The sequence below is a fragment of the Pongo pygmaeus genome, chromosome 7 (assembly GCF_028885625.2).
Source record: "Pongo pygmaeus isolate AG05252 chromosome 7, NHGRI_mPonPyg2-v2.0_pri, whole genome shotgun sequence".
Taxonomy (NCBI): domain Eukaryota; kingdom Metazoa; phylum Chordata; class Mammalia; order Primates; family Hominidae; genus Pongo; species Pongo pygmaeus.
In genome coordinates, this window is record NC_072380.2 from 119,019,738 (window position 1) to 119,044,468 (window position 24,731).

Sequence of the window (24,731 nt, forward strand, 5' to 3'; positions counted from 1 at the left end):
TATAAACAGTTTCTGGCGATAAAATAATCTGCTATGTGAATTGAAGGTAAAACATATTTATAAAATGTAAATAATTGTTAATGATAATTATTGCTGAGAACAAAAGAGCAGCTGGCTTTTTGTATAATTTCACACCTTTCCTTTAAATATTTACTGCTCTGAAACTGCCTTCCCCCAAAATAACTTACTTTATATTGAAACTTAAATTTAATTTTGAAATAAAATTTATAGGATCAACTATAGAATATTGACATTTTGCATGTCAAAAATGGTTGAATATTAGTGATTTCATCGGGTTCAACATAATACTGTTAGTGCAGTCTAAGTCTTGGTGTGTGTAAGTGTGCTCTCCTGGAAAGCCATGCTAGTCCAAATAAACTTTGTTGCCTTGGTGATCTATAGCTTATTTCTCTTCTTTTTTATTAATTGAAAAATTAAAATTATATATATTTATAGGATACAAAATGATGTTTTGAAATATGTATATGCTGTGCAATGGCTTAATCTAATTAACATATGCATTACCTCACATATTTATTTTTTGTGGTGACAACGCTGAAAACCTACTCTCAGCAGTTTTCAAAATACACTACATTGGTATTTACTATAGTCACCCATGTTGTATAGTAGATCTCTTGAACTTATTTCTCCTGATAAAATTTTATATCCTTTGATCAACATTATACCCATCTAAACTCCTTATACCCTTCATTCTACTCTGCTTCTATGAGTTAAACTATTTTAGATTCCATATAAGTCACATTGTGTGGTATTTGTCTTTCTGTGCCTGGCTTATTTCATTTAACGTGTTCCAGGTTCATTCATATCGCAAATGACAAGATTTTTTTTTCAAGTTCAGTAGTATTCCATTGTGTATAAATGCAACTTATTTCTTAAACTGTTTTTTTTTTAAATTAATCTTAATGCCTTCTTAGGTACATATAGTAAGTACTTCTGTAGCTTTTAGCTCTAGTCTGCAAACACCTAAGATAAGAATGGTGTTATTGGGAGGAACAAGCATTAGGAAAAAGTAGATAAAGCTATACAGTGTAAATCCATGTTTCCTCAAGTATATGACGACATAGGTGATTTTTGGTTACTACTCCTTGAAGGACTCCCTTCAGCTTGCTTAACTGTGAGATACAGCTTTCACCCTAATTTCCACAAAGCAGCTCAGAGGGATTCTTTTACCATGTGATGACTCCTTTGCTCAAATCCTCTCTTTGCCTCATTTAACAGCCTTAAAGCTCTATATGATTTGGCCTCACTCCCCTGCCCTCAGGACCATCTTGTTTAACTTCATCTCCAGCTTCTCACCCCCTCTTTTTCTCTGTTCCAGCCATTGTGCCCTCCCTGCTCCACTAACATAACATACAAATCTGTTTCCTGAAATGCTGCTCCCTCATAACTGCTCCCTCAGTTATGATCATAGCTCATTCCTTCAATCTCTTCTCAAAAGTCCAATGGTCTATGAGTCCTACTTGGCTGTCCCATATATAGCAGTACAAATACATACCTTTATTCCCTCTTTTACTGTGCTTGATTTTAATCCACTGCACTTTTTGCCACCTAATTTGTTATATATTGGCTTGTTTACTTATCACCTGTCTCCCTCCATAAGAATAAGGGCTCCAGGACTGCAGTTGTTTTGCCTGTGTTGTTCATTGTGTATCCCTGGTGCCCAGAACAGTATGGGGTGGAGAGTAGCCATTCCAGGAATGAATGAACAGTTCATTTCAGCTCATGAGAAGTAGGGCACTTGATAGGGAGAACAGCCATTCCCAGTGGAAAAAAAAGGGTTGTTCATTAAATGTCACGCTACTCTGTCAGTTTCTAGGAGGCTGGAATGAAAAGAGCTTCACTCTATTTATTTTTATTACCACTTTTTGTGGCAAATAGCCATTGGCACCATATATCTTCAATTGTAAATGAATACAGTAGTACCACCTTATCCACAGTTTGGTTTTCCGCAGTTTCAGTTACCTGCAATACAGTACAATATGATATTTTAAGACAGAGAAAGAGAGAGACCTCATTCATGTAACTTTTATTACAGTATGTTGTTATAGTTGTTCTGTGTTATGATTGTTAATCTCTTACTGTGCCTAATTTATAAATTAAACTTTATCATATTTATGCATGTATTGAAAAAAACATGGTATGTACTGTATAGGGCTTGTTACTATCTGTGGTTTCAAGCATCCACTAGAAGTTTTGAAATATATCCCCTACAGATAAGAAGCGATTACTGTATGGTAAAAGTCAATTTCTCATGAAAATGTTTTATTGAAGTATAACATATACCCAGAAAAATCCAAAAATCTTAGATGGTTAAATGTTCACAAAGTAAATACATCCTGGTACCCAGTGCCCAGATCAGGAAACAAAACATTACCAGAATCCCATAAACCCCTTCATGTTGTCATCAATGTAGTAACTCCCCAATGTTTAGCCTCCCATTTTACTATCATAGATAGTACTGCTTGTGTTTGGACTTAATATTCATAGAATCATAGGGCATGCACTCTTTTATATCTGGATTCTTTGCTCAAAACTATTTTTATGAAAATCATTCATGTTGCTGCTAATAGTCATAGTTCATGCATTTCCATTGCTGTATAAAATTCCATTCTACCATTGATAGACATTTGAGTTTTTTTTCAATTTTTGTGTATTACAAATCCTGCTGAGATGAACATCCTTGAATGCATCTTTTGGTTAACACATAAAAATGCATGCCTTGAACTTCATTCAAAAATGTATTGCCAGACATTTTTCCAAAGTAATATTACCGGTGTGCACCACCACCAGCAGGGCAGCAGGATTCCAATCGCTTCTCATCACTGCACTTTGTATCATGTCTTTTACATTTTAGCCACTGTGGTGGGTGTGGTATGAGTGCAATGTAGTTATAATTTGTATTCCTCAGGACTGTTGCTGTTGAACACTTTAAAATGTATTTGTTGCCAATTTGAGTTATGTGAATCTATTTTCATGGATATTAAGATAATATGGGATATTAAGATAATATAGATAGATATAATATATCTATCTAAGATAAGGTAGAAATCATATAGGTCATAATTTAATGACTAAAATTTAGTAAACATTGCTTTCATTAATGACTCTTTTACTAATTGATAGATTGTATTATCTTTGCAAAGCTTTTGCCGTGGAAAATTCAGTTCAATAAAAGCTAATTGTGGGTTAATTGTGAATAACCCTCCATGCTGAATGGTATGAGGCTACCAAGGTCCACGTCATGGGAAGCTTCCCAGATGTCACGTTGAAGCTATGTCTAACAAGCATGAACAGGGTCTGCAAGTAAGGCAGAAAAGGGAAGCCAACATACTAGAAAAGCCTAAATAAAATTTGAAGGTATGAAGAAGTATGAAACTTTTAGGAAATTGCAAGTGTTCAGAAAATAAAGAAAATTTCCACCATCTTGTTTATAGGGAATGAAGACTTGAAAAATGACACTTAACGTTAGCCTCCAGAAGTACCAAGGGCCAATAGTAAATTGGACTTAGGGTTTAATTACATTAGTTGTGTAGCTTGAAATGTTTGAAGTTAACTCACCATCATTTACAATGATTTTTATGCCAAAGGAAATATGCATGAGCAAGGAAATATTTCCTGGATAGCTTTTTGCTTTCCATGTTAGGCCTTATGTCAGCTATCTAAAATGTAGAAGTGAGCAACACATTTATTGTTATTGAGAATGCATAGTAAAATAACATGAATTCTATCATTTTTACAGCTAAGATGGTGTATAGATTAAGCAGAAAAACACTGGCAGCCTCTGGTTAAAAAATAATGATTTTATTATTCTTTTTGGAGTTAACATTTATTTTTAACTAATGTTTCACTGTAGTATTAAAAAATTCCTTTCAGAACTAAATACTATAGTCAAATCCATTATCTTTGACACTATATTTTAATTGGTTATTGAAAAAATAAAAGCTCTTTATCACCTTATATTTTAATGAAATCTTTCAAAATGATTAGGCAGAAGATATTTTTCCTTCTAGTTTCAAAAATATTTGTAGAATTTTTCTTAAAATACTGTAGGGAGTGTCTATCATTTCTGAATAGATGTGGTTCTATCTCAAGGTTAAATATAACTCAATTGTTGAAAAAAATATGATAAACATGGAACAAATGTGTCTCTAGAATCAGGATTCACAGCATGTGGTCTTCTTTACTTGTAGGCTGAAGAAAAAGTCCCAGTCGGTGGATATTAATGCTCCAGGGTTCAACCCTTTGGGTGGTGCAGGAAAGCAAACACCACAAGCCAGTAAGCCCCCTGCACCCAAGACCCCCATCATTGAAGAAGAGCAGAACAATGCAGCAAATACTCAGAAACATCCTTCCAGAAGGAGCGAACTGAAGAGGTTCTACACAATTGGTGAGTACCAGATGTTTTATGCAAGTGAATAGATGAAATCTACCTAAATGGCATTGAGAATTTCTGGGTCTGTTTAGTTAAGTGGCTCCTTGTTATAAAACATGTAAATCTTTCTGATGGTTTATTTGGACATTTTCTTCTGTGGTCTGAACATAAAGATGGAAAACTACTGAAAAACTTTCAGCAAAGTTAAATAAAAGGAGGCTTGAGGACCTTCTATATCCTAACCTAAGGGAAGTAAATATACATATACATACATATGCATATACATATACATATACTATCTCTCTCTGTCTCTCTTAGGTTTTTTAATTTTTAACTTTGTGTGCTATTTTCATTTTAGCCATTGTTCAGCCAGTGCCTTTCTTGTTTTTTGTTTTTGTTATTTTCATTTTCCCTTCAGGCTCCCAGGTCCTGAACCTGTTCTGTCAGGTTGTTAAGACTGTGGTTGATGTCAGCCTGTAACTAGCAAAGCCAGTAAGAAAGTAAAGTTATTACATTCTGAGAGAGGACAGATTACATTGTGAGTTTATTTTGACCTTGCACCTTGCTTTACTTTGGAAAAATTGAATGACATCCAGGCCCTTCATAGGGAAGAGTAATAGGATATGGCTTGGGTTTTGCAGGCATTACATTATTTCCCCCAGATATAATGATATCCTCTAATTTTTGTATTTTAACATTTAATCAGAGAGTTGTAGGCAATCAGTCCAAACAAATCAAATTACCAACTTTTGTGTACCATATCAGCCCAGCATGTCTTTGGCCTTGCTTTGTAATGAACAATAGCAGCTTTTAGTGTCTTAAGTCTATCTGAGACAAAAGTTACTAAACATCTAGTATATGGGAAAGAATGATGTGTAGGGGAGATAAATCCACCCAAAAAGAGAATGGGTGCTTTGGCCTTGCTTAACTTCAATTTGGAGAGATTTGGTCACATCCAAAAGCTGTAATAGTAGAGACTGTGGCTTAATGGATTAACCAGTGTTACATCAAAGAGGGCCTGTTTTCTTTAAAATTTACCATCCTCACCACCCCAATATGAGACTGTTTGTTTTAAGATGATTGAAATCTTTTTCTTTGGTATTTTAGTAGCCATTCCTAGAAATGATCATCAGGAGACCAGATTTCTAGTTCTAATTCCTACAACAATTTCCTGTGTGACTTTGTCAAGTCATTTTCCAATGTCTTTGGGTTAAATTCCTTCCTTCAAGCTGAAGAAATGCCTCCATGTAGGTTTAGCCTTATTTCAGAATTTGGCTGCTAAAACCATGCTTTCTCTTTCCACCATTTTATGTCCTCTTCTTATATATTCATTCTCAGCCTTCCTTTTTCCAGAGGGTCAAGTCTTATTTTCTAAAAGGCAACAAGCATGGTGTCAATGAGACTGTCCATCATCAGGTAATGAGAATTAATAAAAGTGTAGACAGGCACATATTTCCAATTTTAAAACCTATGCTAGCACAGTTCCATAAATCAATTGACTAGAAAAGCTCACAAAGTCTATATAACTCTCTCCAATTACCAATATCCTCCTCTCCTCTGCAACATGTCTGTCGCCTTCTATTGCTTTTCTAATTGGCTAAGAAGACATAATTAGTATTTTCTCCTTCTTGTAGAATAAAGCTTATTCTACAAACTCAATGTTCATTAAAAATTAGAAAAAAAGGGAGAGATACTGGCCAGCTTGGCCACCATGACTAATGGGCTAAGCCTAGAAAATAGAAGTCTCAAAAGGGGTGGATTGCAGAAAGATGAACGATGAGTTATTTTAAATAATACCACCACTCGTGAATTCTTCACTATTGAATTGGTAACAATTTGATTCATAATCAATGTGAGTGGCATGTCTATTGTGTTAAAAGAGACATCTGAACTGTTAAATATACTCTGTCTATATAACCCTTTTAGTAATTTGGACCTGGAAACATTATTTTCAAGGCTAACATATTAGCAACCGTATAATCATCGGTATTGAAAGTTCCCTTTACAAAACAAATGTACTTCTATGTCTCTTAGTAAAAGTATTAGTAATAAACAATAAAAATTTTCATTTATTGATAATTTCATATGCCAGGGGCAATTTAAGCTCCTGGGTTCTATCCTCAATTCACCCTTACAACACCTTGGACAGGCAAGTGTTACACCCTATTTTTATAGGGTAGATGAGATTTTTATAGGGTAGATGAGGATAGAGCCATAGATCATTTAAAGATGGGGTCATGAGCTGTAGAGAGCAGGCTCTGCAAATTAAATCTACCTTCTCTTGTGACCCGTCAGAATCAGGCTTTCTCTGACTCTCAAAAGTTGCCATCCCCTCTGCGCTATAATAAGCTGGAGGAGTGTTGTTGTTGTTGTTGTTGTTTGAGACGGAGTCTTGCTCTGTCGCCCAGGCTGGAGTTCAGTGGCGCGATCTCGGCTCACTGCAACCTCCACCTCCCGGGTTCAAGCGATTCTTCTGCCTCAGCCTCCCGAGTAGCTGGGATTACAGGCACATGCCACCATGCCCTGCTAATTTTTTGTATTTTTAGTAGAAACGGGGTTTCACTGCGTTAGCCAGGATGGTCTCGATCTCCTGACCTCAAGATCTGCCCACCTCAGCCTCCCAAAGTGCTGGGGTTACAGGCATGAGCCATCACTCCCGGCCAGCTGGAGGAAATTTTATGGGTAATATAGCGGAGTGATATTTTTACCACAAGTCCCAGAGAATCTCACTGAAGGAAGCCTTGCCAACGAACAAACCCGTCTACAAGCCAATATGCTCATTCATTGAAAGATATTTTTCAATATCTCAGTTTAGAGTTTATACTCCTGGAAAACTCTAGGAGCCCTCTTGTGGCCAAGTAAAGTGCATTTAAATTTAGCAATGAAGTTTCATGCTATAGTTACTATATACATTCAAGCAATAATTTTAGGGCTTAAAGGATCTTCAAATAAAAAATAATAACTAGAAAAATATTGCAGCCATTGAAGTGTTTTTTAGTGGCTGCAGTGGCTCTTCTAGAATTATTTTCTGAGAAGTACAGTTATTCTTTAGTATTCAGGGAGTAGAGGGGATTGGTTCCAGAACCCTCACAGAGACCAAAAATCTGCAAAGCCCAAGTTCCTGATATAAAATGGCATAATACATGCATATAACCTATGCACATGCTCCTGTATACTGGAAATCATCTCTAGGTTACTTATAATATCTAATACAATGTAAAAATTAAATAAATAGTTGTTATACTGTATTTTTAGTCAGTATTGTTTTATATTGTTGCATTGTTACTGTTTATTGTTTTTACTCTGGAATATTTTCAATCAGTGGTCAGTTGAGTCCATAGATGCAGAGCCTACAGATATGGAGGGATGGCTGTATAATAAAATTCCATTGATTTAGAATAAGTAGGGGAAAGCTAGTCACTATTGATGTGAAATAAATGAATCTTCAGATAAAAGGAAAGTAATCACCATCTCAGGCTGTGGTTCAGGAAAGAGCATTTTCTGCCCTGCTTCCATCACTAACTGTGTAATCTGGCAGAAGTTATTTACCATCATTTGACCTTAATACTTACATGTGTACAATGAAAAAGAGAAATCAAATCTTGTCTTTCAGAGTTGTTTTTCATCTTACTCTCTTTTTATGATCACAGCTGACCATAGAAAGTACTGTATAAGTTTTCTATTGCCGTGAAACAAAATACCACACGTTAGCAGTTTAAAATAACACCGATTTATGAACTCACTGCTCTGTAGTTCAGTCCACATGGTATGACTGGCTTCTCTACTCAGGGTGTCTCAAGGCTAAAGTCAAGGGGCTAGCTGGGCTGTGTTTTCATCTGGAGTTTCAACCAGGGGAAAAATTGCTTCTAACCTCATTCTTATTCTTGGCAGACTTCAGTCGCTTGCAATTGTAGGGCTGAGCTACCCGTTCCTTGCTTGCTGTCAATCAGGGACCACTCTCAGCTCCTAGGGGACACTTTCTTTTCTTGTCATGTGGCCCCTCCACCTTCAAGCAAAGAACTTCACATCAAATCTATTTCATTTGGATCCTCTGCCTCAACCAAACAAGAATAATCTCTGCTCTTAAAGAATTCATGTTATTGAGTCAGGATCACCCAGATAATTTTTCTGTCTTAAGTTCCACACAACCTAATCACAGGAATAAACTCCATCATAAATTCCAGGCCCTGGAGTTATGCAGGCCTGTACACCAGAGGGGTGGGAGATCTTGGTGACCATTTTAGAATTCTGCCTATCACATTTTACAGCACCACCTGATATATACACATGCAAATACCAATATATCTGAGATGAAATTTCTTAAAAGCATTTCCATTACTATTTTGATTACTTATAGAATGGAATATTCTATAGAATATGAAATAGAATACAATATTCTATTTCATTTTTTTTAAATACAGTCTCAACTCACTAAATTTATTTCATAGTCCATTAATGGGCTATGACCTGAAGTTTGAAAAAAATCACTGGACTTGATATTTGAAATCCTTCAGATACTTAAACTTCTATTATTCTTTTAAAAATAGAATTGTTAACTAGAGCTAGAATAAAAAATATTAACTTAGTGGAGTAGCACTAATAGGTAAATAGAAAAAAATGGAGTGGAATTTTTTTTTTTTTTTTTTTTTTTTTTTTGAGACAGAGTCTTGCTCTGTCGCCCAGGCTGGAGTGCAGTGGCATGATCTCGGCTCACTGCAAGCTCCACCTCCCGGGTTCACGCCATTCTCCTGCCTCAGCCTCCCGAGTAGCTGGGACTACAGGCGCCCGCCACCACGCCTGGCTAATTTTTTGTATTTTTTTAGTAGAGACGGGGTTTCACCAGGTTAGCCAGGATGGTCTCGATCTCCTGACCTCACGATCCACCCGCCTCGGCCTCCCAAAGTGCTGGGATTACAGGCATGAGCCACCATCCCCGGCCTGGAGTGGAATTTTTTACTACTCCAATTATTGTTTGTGTTACATAAAACCACTTGAATTTTACAGTGAGAATAAGAAACATAGCCTTCAAAACCACAGCCCCTACTAAAAGATAGATAACGAAGCCAAATAGTAGACTCAGATATTTGTGATAATCAGTTTATTTCACTACCCTTCATTCAAAGAACTACATATAAGGACTTCTGAAAAATATTGTAAATTAAGAATGGAGGTAGTAAAGAAAACTGTGCACACAGGAACCAAGTATGTACCGTTGCTCCCTAAGGTATACCTGCACAGTTCTATGTGATATTGATTCCTCACTTCAGAGAACTGGAGCTGGAATTCATATATCACGGTCCAGCTTCTGTGACTATTAGTAAAAACTCCTGATGTCTTTCCATATGGAGGATTTTTGCTGGACAGTTAGGAAATAGGACCACTCTTGAATGAAAATCCTCACAATCAGAATCACTCAGTGATTCATCGCTGATCAATCCCTGCTGTGTGAAGGCCTCATAGAAGATGATGCTCAGAATAGAATGAAAAATGAAACAGAGAACCCTGCTTTCAAGGCAGCCATCGTATGCGATGGGAAAGAGTGTGCCTGGTTGAAATGAGCACACTGGTAAGCAAAACAGACAACACAGAATGTCCTAAATGCCATAGAGATGGGGGAGAGAGTGGTGTGTAATGAATGAGGGAGGAGGCAGCAGGAGCCAAGGGAGGTTCAGAGTGCCCTGGAATCCACAAAATGGAGAAATCTCAGATTGTATAGATGCTCAGAGGCCCTTTATGGGCTCCATAGAGCAAGACACCCTCACCACCCTCCTCTATTTTTGCTTATGAGCTCCCCTGGCATCTGCACTTCTCTGTGCCTCCTGTTTTCTTGTGTTGGCATGTCTGTCTCCATACTGGTTCTCAGTTCTTAGGAAGAGGGAATGGTGCCTGCAATCTCATTAATCCCAGCACTTAGTGCAGTGTGAGGCACACAGTTAAGTGCCAAATAACTGTGGAGGGCAGAGAGGATAGTCAGAAAGGGTTATGAATCTTGTCCTTTGAAGTGGAGGAGGAGAGGAGGGAGTCTGCTCAGAATTCAGTTGGAGGACGAGCTTAACATTTACTGTGTGCCAGGATCTTTAAGCAATTTATTCACATTATCTCACTATCCAAAGCTCAGTGACACAGGGTAATGGCCTCACTTTCATGAAAATCAGAAGTCCAGAGAGGTTAGGAGATTTGTCTAAGGTCACAGCTTCCCCAAATAGCCTAGATAGGATCCAGACCCAGTTTAATGTAATTGCAGAGCAAAGGCTCTTAAACACCACAACGTGCTATCTGTTTACCCCTCACTGTAAGTATACAGCTAAAAGATTCTTCTGTCTGTAGTCCATTAGAGAAGGATTGGAATACCTGGTGTAGCAAACAATGAGTAAGATAATTACAACATTTATGTTTATTTTTTTAAAGTCCTCTTTTATTACTTATGCCACCTAAATGCTCTCTGCAACTTCATAGAGAAGCCAGAAAAGCTTTCAGTTTAGCCTTTCCTCGGCAGGGCTCCTGAATAGGTCCAAAAGGGGGGCTCCTCCGCTAACAGGTGTTTGAATAATACCTCTGGAACTTTCCTTCAGTTGAAATCTCTCCCTCTCAGGTTCTCACCTTGTCATGGGAATTGACAGTCTATTTGTCCCTTTTAATCTTGTTTGTCTTCAGGATCAACCTCTCCCTTTTATCCTATCTAAACTAATCTCACTGTAACACCTTCTTGTAAGACACAGTCTATGATTAATCATCCAATGTTCTTTACACAGCCATTTATAGTCATTTAGATTCAGATAAATGAATTAAATAAATATATATTGAATGCCTACTATGTTCCAGGCTATGTTCAAAGTCCTGTGAATAAAAGATTAAACTAAACTAAGGCCAGCCCTCAGGTGCTTATATTCTAGTGGAGAAGGCAGGCAAGAAATATACAATCAGGTATTTAACACAGTGTCAAGTAATGATAAGTTTTTAAAGAAGAATAAAATAGATTAAGCGAGAGAGGTGATATGTTATTCACGTAAAATATGTTTAAATCTTATACAATTTTTATGGACATTCTAGATGATGAATTGTCTCAGCTCTAACTGGGAACTCAATTGGCTGGATTGAATTACAGGACATTAGATGCATTAATAATAGATTTTTCAGAGTTGTTTTTCACCTTCCTTGGAATCAGATTAGCTTATGAAAAGACTAATGGAACTGATATTTGAAGCATGAAAGAGAAAATGATTGAGGGGAAATTTAATGACCCTCATGCTTCCCCACATTGTTTTCAAGAGGAGGTATCTAGATGTCCATTTCTACCAACAATGAATAAGGAGTGTGGATTAAGCTGTAATTTAGAATATTGAAATTAAATATCAGGGAAAATGTAACAAGTATTAGTATATACAGGGAAGTTGGTTTTTGTTTGTTTGTTTTTTGAGACAGAGTCTCGTTCTGTCGCCTGGGCTGGAGTGCAGTGGCGCGATCTCGGCTCACTGCAAGCTCCGCCTCCCGGATTCACGCCATTCTCCTGCCTCAGCATCCCGAGTAGCTGGGACTACAGGCGCCCGCCACCTCGCCCGGCTAATTTTTTTGTATTTTTAGTAGAGACAGGTTTTCACCGTGTTAGCCAGGGTGGTCTCTATCTCCTGACTTCGTGATCCGCCCACCTCGGCCTTCCAGAGTGCTGGGATTATAGGCGTGAGCCACCGCGTCCGGCCTGGGTTTTTTAAAATGTATAGCTATTGTCTCTTCAGAGTGGTTTAGGTGTCAGCTTGCCAGAGGGAAGGAGAAAATCAGCTCTCAAAGAGCCTAAATTTTTTTACCAAGGCCATGAAAGCTGTGTAGTCATTCAGTGGGTGTTTATTGAGCTCCTTCTTTTGCTCAGGAAAGCAGGTGAATCAATCAATGGTGAGGAACTTGGCCTTGAGAATCTAAAGTCCAAGTTGGACCTTTATATTCCTCCTGCTAGTTATGAGACCATAAACAAAGTAGTTAGAATCTCAAATCTCAGTATGCCTCCTTATAAAAGGAAATAAAATTGTTGCTTACTGAAAGGGCTGTGGTGAGGTGTAAGTGAGGTAATGTATTTAAAGTACTTATATTAGTGCCTAGAACTTGCAAGTTCTCAGTAAATATTAGTGAGCTTGTTGTTGTTGTGAATTAAAGATAGAGCATGAATGAAGCATCATGGTACCTGCTCTCATGGAGCTTATATGAAACAAGCCTCTTATCTTCACCTTTGTGGATCTGATCAAGTCATCACCTGTTTAAAACCCGGCGGTGGTTCCCCACTTCCACAAAATAAGGTTGTTACTCTATAGACCTTTCATACTGCGCTTATCTTTCATCAGCTTCATTGCAGACCTCAGCCCTACACTCCAGCCAAGCTAAAAACTCTTTGTGGTTTCTCAAAGTTGTAATTCTGTATGATGTATCTTGGGCTTTTCCTCCTGCCTAGAATAGTGATACCTCCGCCTCGTTTAGCCTTCTGATTAACTACTCATTTGCCAGGATTCAATCCAAACATCCTTTACACCTGGCCACAACTTCTCTAAATCTGATTAATATGAATACGTTTCAAGCATTTTAATATACAGATTGTCAATCTTTTAGGTGACTAACATATTGAATTTAATAAATTTAATAAATGCTTATAACATTTTTATAGAGTGAGTGGAATTAAGTCTCTGAAAGTTAAATGACTTATTCATGGTCCTACTGTAAATAGTTTCAAAGCCAAGGGAAGAATCTAAGTAAACTGGCCAATGGTAAAGAGCTCATCCTCTACATTGATTTTCAGGTCAAATTCTCTTTTCAAAAACAAAAATGAAATTAGATCATTGATGGAGATCTCATTGAGTGGTTCTCCAAGTGCTAGTCTATACCATTGATGGTGAAAACGATGCAATAATAAAAGAACAGTAGTTTTTCATAAGACTATACTTAGTTGAAGTGACCGTCCTTTCCGTTTTTTCTTTCTTTTTTCCTCCTTTGTCCCCTCCCTCTTTCCTTTCTTTCTCCCTTCTGCTCTTTCTTCCACTGTTTCCTCTCTTTTTCCTTCTTTCCTTCCCTCCTTGTGTTAAAATGAATGGTCTTTTGTGAAATGACTGCTTAGTATATGGTATCAGTTTAGGATATTTGTTTGTCTGTTCTTTTAAAATTATTTTACTTTTCAAAATATTAAGTTGGGAAGTGGTCCCTAAAATATTCTCTTAAAATTATGATGGTCTGTGAAATTGCAAATTCTAAAATCCAATGCAATGATCTTGTCTTTTGCCCTGCTTGCAGAATCGAATACCTTCAACATTCCAAACTTAACGATGCACAGTTAAATACAAATTTGTATCTTACTAACCCCAGGCTGCTTACATATTGAAAAGACAGCCTATGGAATTAGGGGTTCCCTGGGAATTCTTCTCAGTAGTAGGCAAAATTAAAACAGTAATAACTAGTTTGGAAGCTCTAAAGAGAAAAGCAAGACACATATTTAACTGCTTTTTAATTGCAATACACCAGACACTTTAAAATATCATCACATAACTTGTACGCCTCTCATTTAATAAAAAAGGTAACCCTAAGGTAAAAATACTATAACAAGAGGTTAAAAAATAAAAGGAAAAAACTAATCTTGCTAGAGGTGGCACATTCTGCAGTGTGAAACTAGGTCACCACTGACCTGGAACGTTCTCTCCAAGTTAGAAGATTATTCATGAAAAAGCAGACAGTCTCTGCGATTTAATCAACAGAACTATCTTGGCATGCAGGTCACTGTCTATAAGCACAGAAACTAAAACAGATAGCTGCTCTGAGGGTTCCAATTAAATTAAATTCTTGAGAACTATGACTTTGTTTTGAATTGAAATTTGTTTTGACAGTTTGATGACTTTTTACATTTTCTGGGTCACAAAAATGTTTAGGGAAAATTATTTCATTTGCTGAGGTTTCTTGTTACACATGGAAGCTAAAAGTCCCTAAGTGGACCTGGGCATTTCACAGCTTTTGAAGAGTGGTTCAAAGTTTGTGTAAGTACCCAATATGGAATTTTTTTTATCAAGATAGTGGAATTTGAGGATATCAAGATTTCAAGTTTAATTTTTTGGTTCATTTGTGGATTAATGAGACCATGGGATTCAATATATGTTTCTGACAGTCTACAGCTCCGTGTGCATGTTTGTTGGGGGTGATATTTGATTGGAATTTTATTTTACAACATTTTTCATTTATTTCATTTAATATCTACTTTAAAACATGAGATTAAGGAAATCCCACAAGCTGAAACTACTTGCAACTCTAAAATTAATATGAAAGCTTTATTTCTTTCAAGATAAATTAGATTTTTTTTTTTTTACCAATCATGTATGTAATTTTAACTAAAGTTTACCAAGGAACCAGAGGTATTCTCAGAACGAGAAAAAATATGTTTGCTTGATATTCCTGTAGATTCGTAGCGCCTATAATTTGTTAAATAAGCTTGCCAACTCTAGTTTTATAGCATTAGTACCTTATTTTATAGATTTGCTTTATTCCTTTTTGCCCTGATTCTGTGATTGTTCTCTGTCAGAAGTAATCAACCCAGAATCAAGAAACACAGCTTAATCATGGCCATGATAAACAGATTAAGAAATGTCAGTAACACTGAGGTCTTCTTGAGCAAACGGTTTTGGTATTATGTTTGAGCTGCAGCATAATTGTCTTATAACTTATTAAAAAACAAATTATATCTGTCAATTTATTTAGTGATTTCTAAACTGCCCAATTAAACCTATACTGGTTTAACTTATGGAATAATTAAAATTGACATTGTTCATGGTTGAGAAATAAGCATGATCCTGTTTGAAATTTCCTAAATCACTATTAAAATTAGTCTTTCACCGCTGTTAGCAAACAAAACTTGCCCTTTTAACCTGCTAACACGTCTATGAACATCCCATTTCACTGAATAACAATGAGGGGAAGAAAATGACAAATTATTAAGCAAGACCTACTCTATTTTAAACATTTATAGATAGAATTACTGGCGATTTGAACAATGAAGTAATATGTCTACATTTCCCAATGTTTTCATTTTTTTAAGAGTATGAATTTAAAGAGCTTCTAGGATCTTGCTCACATTCAGAAATGAAACTATTGGTATCTCCTGATTTTTTTAAATTTGCTTTTCTTCCCATGTTGTACCTAAGGATATATATTTTCTTATTTTTTTTTTCTTCTTTTATGAGATGAAGTCTCAGTGTCATCCAGGTTGGAGAGCAGTGGTACGATCATAGCTCACTACAGCCTTGAATTCCTGGGCGCAAGTGAGCCTTCTCCCTCCAGGGTAGCTGGGATTACAGGTGTGCATAACTGTACCGAGTAAAGATATTTCTTTACATGTAAAAATACTACAGGATTTATGCTTGTTAATGAAATTTTGACCATGTTAACAGTTATGACTGAAAGAATATTACTTATGAGAATGGAAAAATAGGTAAAAACCAGACACAATGGGGGGGAGAATCTTCTATTGCTGTTTCTACCAAAGTTTTGAAACTACTTTTACTATAGTTAAAAACTGTGAATTCAACTGAAGATTATAAACGTTACAGTGACCATTCATGATACATTCCCTATATATTATGTGTACATCTACATACAAGCAAGCTATTAGTAAACAGCTTTAAAATTCACTAACTGAAATTTTGCGATCATCTGAACAAACTGAGATAAAAAGTCTTTGTGTTAGTACAATATGAAAAAAAATCTATGTGGGTTTATAACTGAAACATGATTTCAGGACACAGAATATAATAGGTTCAGCAATTTAGCTTAGAAAACTGCTTTTTGGTAGGGAAAAATATGTACTAAGAGAAATTAATAAGTTGGTTTTAAAGTAAGGTTATTTGTTAGTTTATTTTATGTTACCATGTATGTTTGAAAATAATAAAGTGGAATTCCTCCAAAATATTACTTGAACAAGTTTAGTTAATTTAGATTGGTATCTTTTGAGGGAGAAAGCCCATAATGTGTCCTTAATTATGACCAACAAATCTTAGCATTCTGTTTCCTCCATTCTGTTTGATCATTAATTTGATAAGCCTCTTTCATAAATTTGAATCTTCTGTCTTACAGAAAAAGACTAATATGCTTTATAGAAAAAACTAATATGCGTTGGATTTAAATGAACTTTTTTAACTAATGCAATATAAACTCTTAATGAATGAATTATTATATTTATAAACCCTCTTAGTATGAGAAACACTATGTATTAGGCATATAGAGGCAGCCCAGCCCAGTATACAAATCAGTAAGACTTTTAACAGTATTTGCCTCCCTGCTGCATTTCAATGTTTTCTATTTGCTAGGATTTGTACTCAAAGATCCCTGGAGGTTATTGTGTTGCTTAAATTTTCATACATGTTGATAGAAAGGGCATTGATATCCTCTCATAGTTTTCTGAGCTAGAGGGGGCAAAAATTATCTTTGATAACATATCGTAGATAAAATATCATAGGTGCCCACAGAGAGTTGAACCTTGTGACTCTGATTTATTGAGTGTCTTACAGGCCAATTCAATCGAGTTTCTTTTCCAGTTAGATAGATTCCATTTTGAAGTCTTTTTCAAGTACTATTTCAAGTGAGGCAAGATGTGGCAAAATCAGCACAATAATATTTACTCTAAGTAAAGAAAAAAGATACGTGGTGTGCTGTTTGGGGTACAAAGTTTTTACTTCCTGCTTTAAATAATTCTCTCAAGTTGCAGATCTTCCGTGATATGAAAAACACTCTTGTAAATAAACATATAGTGAGTGGGATGGAATGGGGATAGCCAAAAAGATGCACTTACGGAAAAGGGGAATATAAATAATAATTCTCTCTCTCCATGCTGTCTTCTTTCTTTTTCACCTCCATCCATATATAAGCCTGTGTAAACCTCAATTCAGTGGACAATTTTAAGAATGCTTACTCATTCATTTAAAAACATGATTGAATGCCTACATTATCAACTACCAATAGTTGGAAACAAGGCTTGAGAGAGAGGAGAGGAAGTCTTGTGTGCTACACCATGGAATTTGGACTTACTTTTGGCATCTTGGGAACTTGTGAAGGGCTTTGCCTAAGGCAGTGTCTTGATGAGATTGCTTTATAGAGAGATATTTCTAGCATCACACGGAGAATGGTTGGGAATTTATGTGCTTACAAAGAGAAGAATCTTTTAGCCATATAGTGTAAGAGCTAAAAAGATAGCATATTATGTTATTTAAGAGCCTTGGCTCTGGAATTACATACAATTGGATTTGGATCCTACCTCTGCTATTCTGGGCAAATCTGTGACCTCGGACAAGTCACTTAATCTCTCTGGACTTCTGATTTTCATGAAATTAAGGATATTACGTGGTATTACTCAGATTTGTAATATAAGATAATGTATATAAATTGCTTAAATGATCCCGGCACACAGTAAGCACACAATAAATGTTAATTAAAAAGCAAATTATCAAAATAAAAATAAAGAGGAGTAACGAGAACCAAAACTAAGAGGCAGCAGGACAAGCAAAAGATTCCAGACAGATGCAGTATATAAATCTAGATGAATTCATGACCAGCTAGAAATAAGTAAGAGGAAAATTTTCCAGTCAATGCTGTGATTTCAGGCTTTAAATACTTGAAGCCATAGAAGCTAACCTTTTCATTTAAAAAGATATATCCTCTTTCACGAACAAAATAAATATCTCTGTGGGCCAGAAAAAGGATAAAATGCATAACAATAAATGAGTGTTGAAGCTATAGGCCTTTTGAATTAATATACATTTAATTTAAAATAACCTTATCATAAATATCAGAAACATCATGCATTGAGCATATGGAGGACAGCCTGTTAGGCACAGTGTTGATACATTGCTATTAATTAAATCCATTCTTCATTCATATTTCCTTACTTTTTACCTAACATCATTTTTCTTTTCCAGGATCCTATCCAGGGTACTACATTATATTTAGTTGTCACATCTGGGGTTTTTCTCATCTGTGACAGTTTATGGTGTCCTTTTCCTAGTTACAATGCTAGAGTTGAGCTCTTGGCTGCCCCTGACTATTTCTGGACCAGAGCCCTAAAGGGATAGGAAGAGTCAAATAGGAAAGGACGTTGAGAACCAATGATCAGAGACATAGAAGGCAATCTTTTTTGTTTCTTCCATAATCTATAATCCATAAATTTGTTAATTATTAGCCTCTGCTGGTAATTAGGAAAACAAATGAAACTATGTCATTCATATGATGAAAAGTACAAAAGAAGACGATTAGGATGGGACCTTGACATCCTGGAATTAGAGAATAAAGGTGTTTATGAAAGCTATGTTGGGGATGGTAGCAGGAGAAGACTCTTTATTCAAAGAGAGAGAGGAAGCAGCACATTGGTTTGGTATTTATTAGTTTTTGCACTTAGTGTAAATCACACTTAGGATTCATTCTGTTTAAACACCCTATGTATTGAAGAGTCATACCACATCACACGGACTGAGACCTTTCTCCTATGTTATTTTGGGACTTATAGAAGATTTACAGGCAAGACAGCAGAGAATGAATGGCTCAGGACTTGAAGGCAGTTTTATGATATGCTACCTGAACAGGGCAGCAGTTGAGTTTACTTTTTTTTTTGAGACGGAGTTTCTCTCTTGTTGCCCAGGCTGGAGTACAATGGTGCAATCTCGTCTCAACACAAACCTCTGCCCTCTGGGTTCAAGCAATTCTCCTGCCTCAGCCTCCCGAGTAGCTAAAATTACAGGCATGTGCCACCACGCCCGACTAATTTTGAAATTTTTTAGTAGAGACAGGGTTTTTCCATATTGGTCAGTCTGGTCTTGAACTCCCAACGTCAAGTGATCCACCTGCCTCAGCCTCCCAAAGTGATGGGATTATAGGCGTGAACCACCACGCCCAGCCGGGTTTACCTTTTATCAGCAGGACTCAGAGGGGAAAGCTTTAAAACCTGAAATCTATTCCAAAGAATTGCATTCCAAATTTTAATGTGCACTGGGGATCTTACAAAAATACAGATGCTGACTCAACAGATCTGGGGCGGGGCCTACAATTTTTTCTGCATTTGTAACGAGATTCAAGATGATGCTGATGCTGATGCTGCCAATCCTGGGTAGCAAGACTAATTTAAAGAGCCTGAAGGCTTTCATCATCGAACAACACATATAAAATACTTTTCGCTATTTGATCCCAAGTTATCATCCTGAATCAAGAATTTATTTATCTTAACACGTGTGTTCCTTTCCCAGAACAAACTACCCAGTTCCCAGCCCTTAACACCTGTAAGAAACCTTTAGAGTAAGAAAAATAATATGGATATTATTACAGAGACATCCCTGTAGTTTTTATTCTATAAAAGACAGAAATGACCATAAAGTGGTAATAGATAAAATTGTTTTACTAAAATTAGAGCATTTGAGACACATTAGCAGTTAGCTGTGACAGTGTAGTGTAGTGTAGAGCAGTGAAAATAACACAGGTTCAGATGTACACACACAAAAACATTAGAATTAGCAATTCACTGGCTATTTTAGCTCTATCAGTCATTGGCTGTGTTGGTCAAGTTTGTTGGTCAGTTTTTCAACTGTTAAATGGGAATAAAAGCACTTTCTTCATAGGATTTGTGTGATTATTAAATAAGATAATGCATGTAAATCTCTTAGTACTGAATCTGACTAGTAAGTATTTAACAAATACTTGCAATTTCATTAAAGAAGCAGAAAGAAAATGGAAAGAGGTTAATAGGGGGAAGTAATAGCTAATCAATAGTAAGTGATTTTAGCTTGGGAAAATACATTATTGATAAGTTTTTAATACCTATATTCATTTATCCTGAAAGCTAGCACGAGGTTTTTTTGTGTTTTTTTTTTTTTTTTTTTTTTTTGAGACGGAGTCTCGCTCTGTCGCCCAGGCTGGAGTGCAGTGGCGCTTTCTCGGCTCACTGCAAGCTCCGCCTCCCGAGTTCATGCCATTCTCCTGCCTCAGCCCCTCAAGTAGCTGAGATTACAGGCACTCCCCACCACACCCAGCTAATTTTTTTGTATTTTTAGTAGAGACGGGGTTTCACTGGTTTTGCCAGAATGGTCTCGATCTCCTGACCTCGTAGCACGAGGTTCTTGGATGAGAACTATGATCTGCAGAAATAACAGCAGGCTGGCTCCCCCTTCCCCAGTCCCCAAGGCGATGCAATGAAGGTAGATGTCAGCTGTACCTACAGGGCTTTCTACTGCAAAACTGCTGAAATTATGAATCTGGACATCTGTAGAGGAGCTGGACAGCTGCCCTACTCCCCCTCTGGAAAGAAGGAGAGAAACTTTTGTCCCTAATGTAAAAGAGTCTTCTCTGGGAAAGATCCCTAAGTTTTTACAGTCCTTTGGAATATAAGAAAAATAGCTCAGGGATTTAGCCTCCTTTGAAATGTAAACACAAAGCCCCAAGGAGATAAATCTCTGTTTCTCTCCTGAGCTATCTATTCTATCACCGTTTCACCCAGTTGCCAATTTTCTTTGCTCAGAAAACCTGACCCTGTAGCAACATGAAATTTACATCATTTCCTGATAATTATAACCCTATTATAAAGTTACATTAATGGAGAAAAACAAAATTATTAACTACCTCATATAACAGAAAAAAAGTAAAACCATCCCTAGCAAATCCTCCCCTACTCAACCTTCATTTCTGATAATAATAATAAGAAGAAAAACCCAGGCTTTCTATAAATTTCCTTCAAATTTTTCATTATTAGTGTGTGTCATTCATCCCATACCTCCTAAATAATTCCTAATGTGTGAACTATTTTCCTTGTCATTGCATGAGTCGTTATAAAGATAGAAAACAAATTTTCAGGCCGGGCACAGTGGCTCACGCCTGTAATCCCAGCACTTTGGGAGGCCGAGGTGGGTGGATCACGAGGTCAGGAGATCGAGACCATCCTGGCTAACACGATGAAACCCCATCTCTACTAAAAATGCAAAAAATTAGCCAGGCGTGGTGGCAGGTGACTGTAGTCCCAGCTACTCGGGAGGCTGAGGCAGGAGAATGGCTTGAACCTGGGAGATGGAGCTTGCAGTGAGCCGAGGTCGTGCCACTGCACTCCAGCCAGGGCGACAGAGCAAGACTCCATCCCAAAAAAAAAGAAAGAAAACAAATTTTCAAAAATTTAGGAAGCCTTTCTCTAGTTTGACCACAAGGCAGGTAACACCTGACCAAATGATGTGGCTATGCTCTGTATGGTTCCCACCAATGTACAAACCACATTGGCTTTGAGTAGCAAGGCTATGAATTTGCAGTCTCTCTGACATCAGCATCACCGAGAACACATGGTCATTGCCAAGCACAGAAATGACTGAAGACTAATACCCAAGCAATTGCTAAAGGATAGTTGCTAAAGGGAAATTGCTAAAGGACATGTGTCTCCATGAACATAGTCGGATGTAACTTGACTAAGCTAAGGGCTACTATGAAATAGCATTTACAGAGCAATCTTGCCAGCCATTTTATTTTTTTAAATGTTTTTTAAATTTCTGTGGGTACATTGTAGGAGTATATATTTATTGGGTTAGCCAGCCGTTTTTAAATAGGTGGTGCTGGGTCACTCAAAGCAAATAATCTACAAACATGAAAGGGGAAAAAGCAGAGACAAAAGCCTAAAAAATGCTTTAAGATTCTGAGACTGTCTCTGTTGCTCAGATTTGTCCGCCATTTGTTTTTTGATTGTATTTTTTCTAACCGAACTCACAAAGGACCCTGACACCAGTGGAAACATTCAATCTTCATGAGAATTCAAATCCACAACATTATCTGTTATCTGAAAAGCAGTTATCTTGCCAGTTTGAATTGTTATGACAAATTACCCTAGAATGGGTGGTTTAAACAATGAATATTGATTTTTCAGTTCTGGAGGCTGGAAAGTCCAAGAATAGATGCTGGCAGACCCAGTGTCTGGTGAGAACCCACATGCTGGTTTGCAGATGGCCATCTTCTCCTTGCATCCTCATGTCTTTATAGGGCATTAATTCCATTTGCAAGGGCTTCACCCTCATAATATAACTACCTCCCAAAGGCCTCATTTCTTAATATCATCACATTGGGGATTCAGCTTCAATATATGAGTTTCAAGGGGACACAAATATGCAGTCCATAGCAGCAATGCATCAGATGATGCAAAAGCTAGTAAGACAAGGCCCCTTTCTTTAGGAGCTGACTGCTAGTACAGTGGAGCAAAGAGAGTGAGGGTGCAGTGATTCTAATAACACACAGGATGTAAATGTCCCAAGGCAAGTGCAAAATGCCATAAGAGTTTAAAAACGGAGGAGCTCATATGTAATTTAGGAAGAACAAAGCATGGCTCCAGAAAAAAGGAAAGTCTGAGGTGGGCCTTCACCTATGGAAAGGATTTCAGTAATAGTTAAGAATCCTAGGGTCGGGGGCTGGTGGAGGGATAGCATTAGGAGAAATACCTAATGCTAATGACGAGTTGATGGGTGCAGCAAACCAACATGGCACATGTATACCTACGTTACAAACCTGCACATTGCACATATGTACCCTAGAACTTAAAGTATTAAAAAAAAAAAAAAAAAAAAAGAAGAAGAAGAAGAATCCTAGTGGCCACTATTGACAGCCAGGCACAGATTTCTACAGTGAAGATAATGAAGGAGTTCCAAATGGAGACTTGACGTAGATAGGTTCAGGGTTCAGAGAGGGGGGAATATACTCTCCATCCCAAAAAAGAAGAGTGGATCTTGGAGTAGAACCCTGAATAAAGAGAGGAAGGAGAGAGGAAAAAGAGGGGAGGGTGAAATTAGCAGTAGAATGCTGAGCCTTATACCACCTTCCCACCTCCTCTATCTGTGACTCCTGAATTTTTAGCAAAGTTTATACAAGTCATGAAATTCTGGCTGTGATTGGATTTTCTGTGGAAACTGATGACAGGATTAAGTTATTTGTCCTGGCTGAATTGGGCATAAATAGTGAGAAATAGTTACTCCTAGCTAAATGTGTGGTCCTGGACCTGGGTCACAAATATTCAGTCCATAGCAGCCATGTAGTTCATTCTCCTGGGATTCTAAATCTCACATCTAGCAAATTATGTGATTTAATATCCTGTGATCCCAAAGATCCCTTTAGGCCTCAAATTCTTGAATTTTAATATTTTTAACTGGGATTCATTTTATTAGTGCTGTATTCAAATGAAATTATTACTTTTTAATTTTAATTTTTGGATAAAAGTAAAAATGAAATTATCTTCAGCATTGATTTGATTTTTTAGCACAACCCATCTCTAAATAAAGCTCAAAATAACATTTGTTTATAAAAACATGTTCAATTTCTTGTATCATCTCTTTTCTGCTATTTTTGTTCTCTCCCATTAAGTTTTGTTGTTCCAAATCTAGGCTTAACTCTTTTTCCAAAATGTGCAAATTTAAGGTTGGACTTGTTTATTGCTTATTCATAATTCTAACCATTTATCACATTTTGTTGTTTTGCAGCTTCATAAACTTCTTTATTTAGCACAACTCTATTGCTGGATTAAAATGAGCAACCTTTGTAATAATTAAATATCTGTATAGAAAGGGATCTTTTCTCAGCATATATGCTCTTTGTTTTGGTTTCATGCCCCCAGATAGCTCTGACAAACTCAACAATTGCGAATAGCATAAAAATAGGCTTTTTGCATGCAGTAAAACAAAGTTAAAGTTTGCTCAAAAATGCATGCAGAGTGAAGTTCTTCAACGTGGGGAAAAGGAAAAAGGATGGAACTGCATATGCTGGATGCTATGCATTATTATCTCATTTAATAATCTTAAAAACCTTGTGCCGTAGGTTTTTTACATCTTCATTTTACACGTAAATTTCAGTGATATTCTATGGCTTGCCCAAGGTTGCTGACCTGTAAAGGGGTAGAATAAGGCTTTAAATCCGCATTTGACTTCAAAGCCTGTCTTCCTTCCATTAAATTTTACTTTCTCTGGGTACATGTCATACTATCTTGTGGCCACTTATTTATCAGATGAGATAATGACTGTATCAACTCTGTATAAACCAAAAAGTGCTACATAACTATCACTTATGTTGCTGTAGTTGATAAAAGTAAATAAGCCATTTAAACTTCCTAAGTAACAAAAATAAGTAATTGATAAGCCCAATTATGCACTTAGTCTTATTGCCGTAATTTTACTTCTCATGTGTATATTTAAACAGTATTTTGTAATCAATATATTACTGCCACTGAAGCATTGAACATTCCCTTTCCATATTGTCAAGGTTTGAAAATTCATTGTATGATTTAGTTGTGCTGGGGAATTGTGTGTGTCTGTGTTCTTTAGTAAAAACTAAATACGAC

At 36.7% G+C, this 24,731-nt stretch overlaps 1 protein-coding gene across 5 annotated transcripts in view; it reads left to right on the forward strand.

Annotated features, from left to right (window-relative positions):
• OXR1 (oxidation resistance 1) overlaps window positions 1-24,731 on the forward strand; it is a 488,540-nt gene that overhangs the window by 243,682 nt on the left and 220,127 nt on the right. For all 5 annotated transcript variants that reach the window (XM_054497496.2, XM_054497491.2, XM_054497493.2 and 2 more), the window contains one exon: window positions 4,212-4,408. In XM_054497496.2, the coding sequence (XP_054353471.2) occupies window positions 4,212-4,408 (197 nt within the window). The remainder of the gene's footprint in view (window positions 1-4,211; window positions 4,409-24,731) is intronic.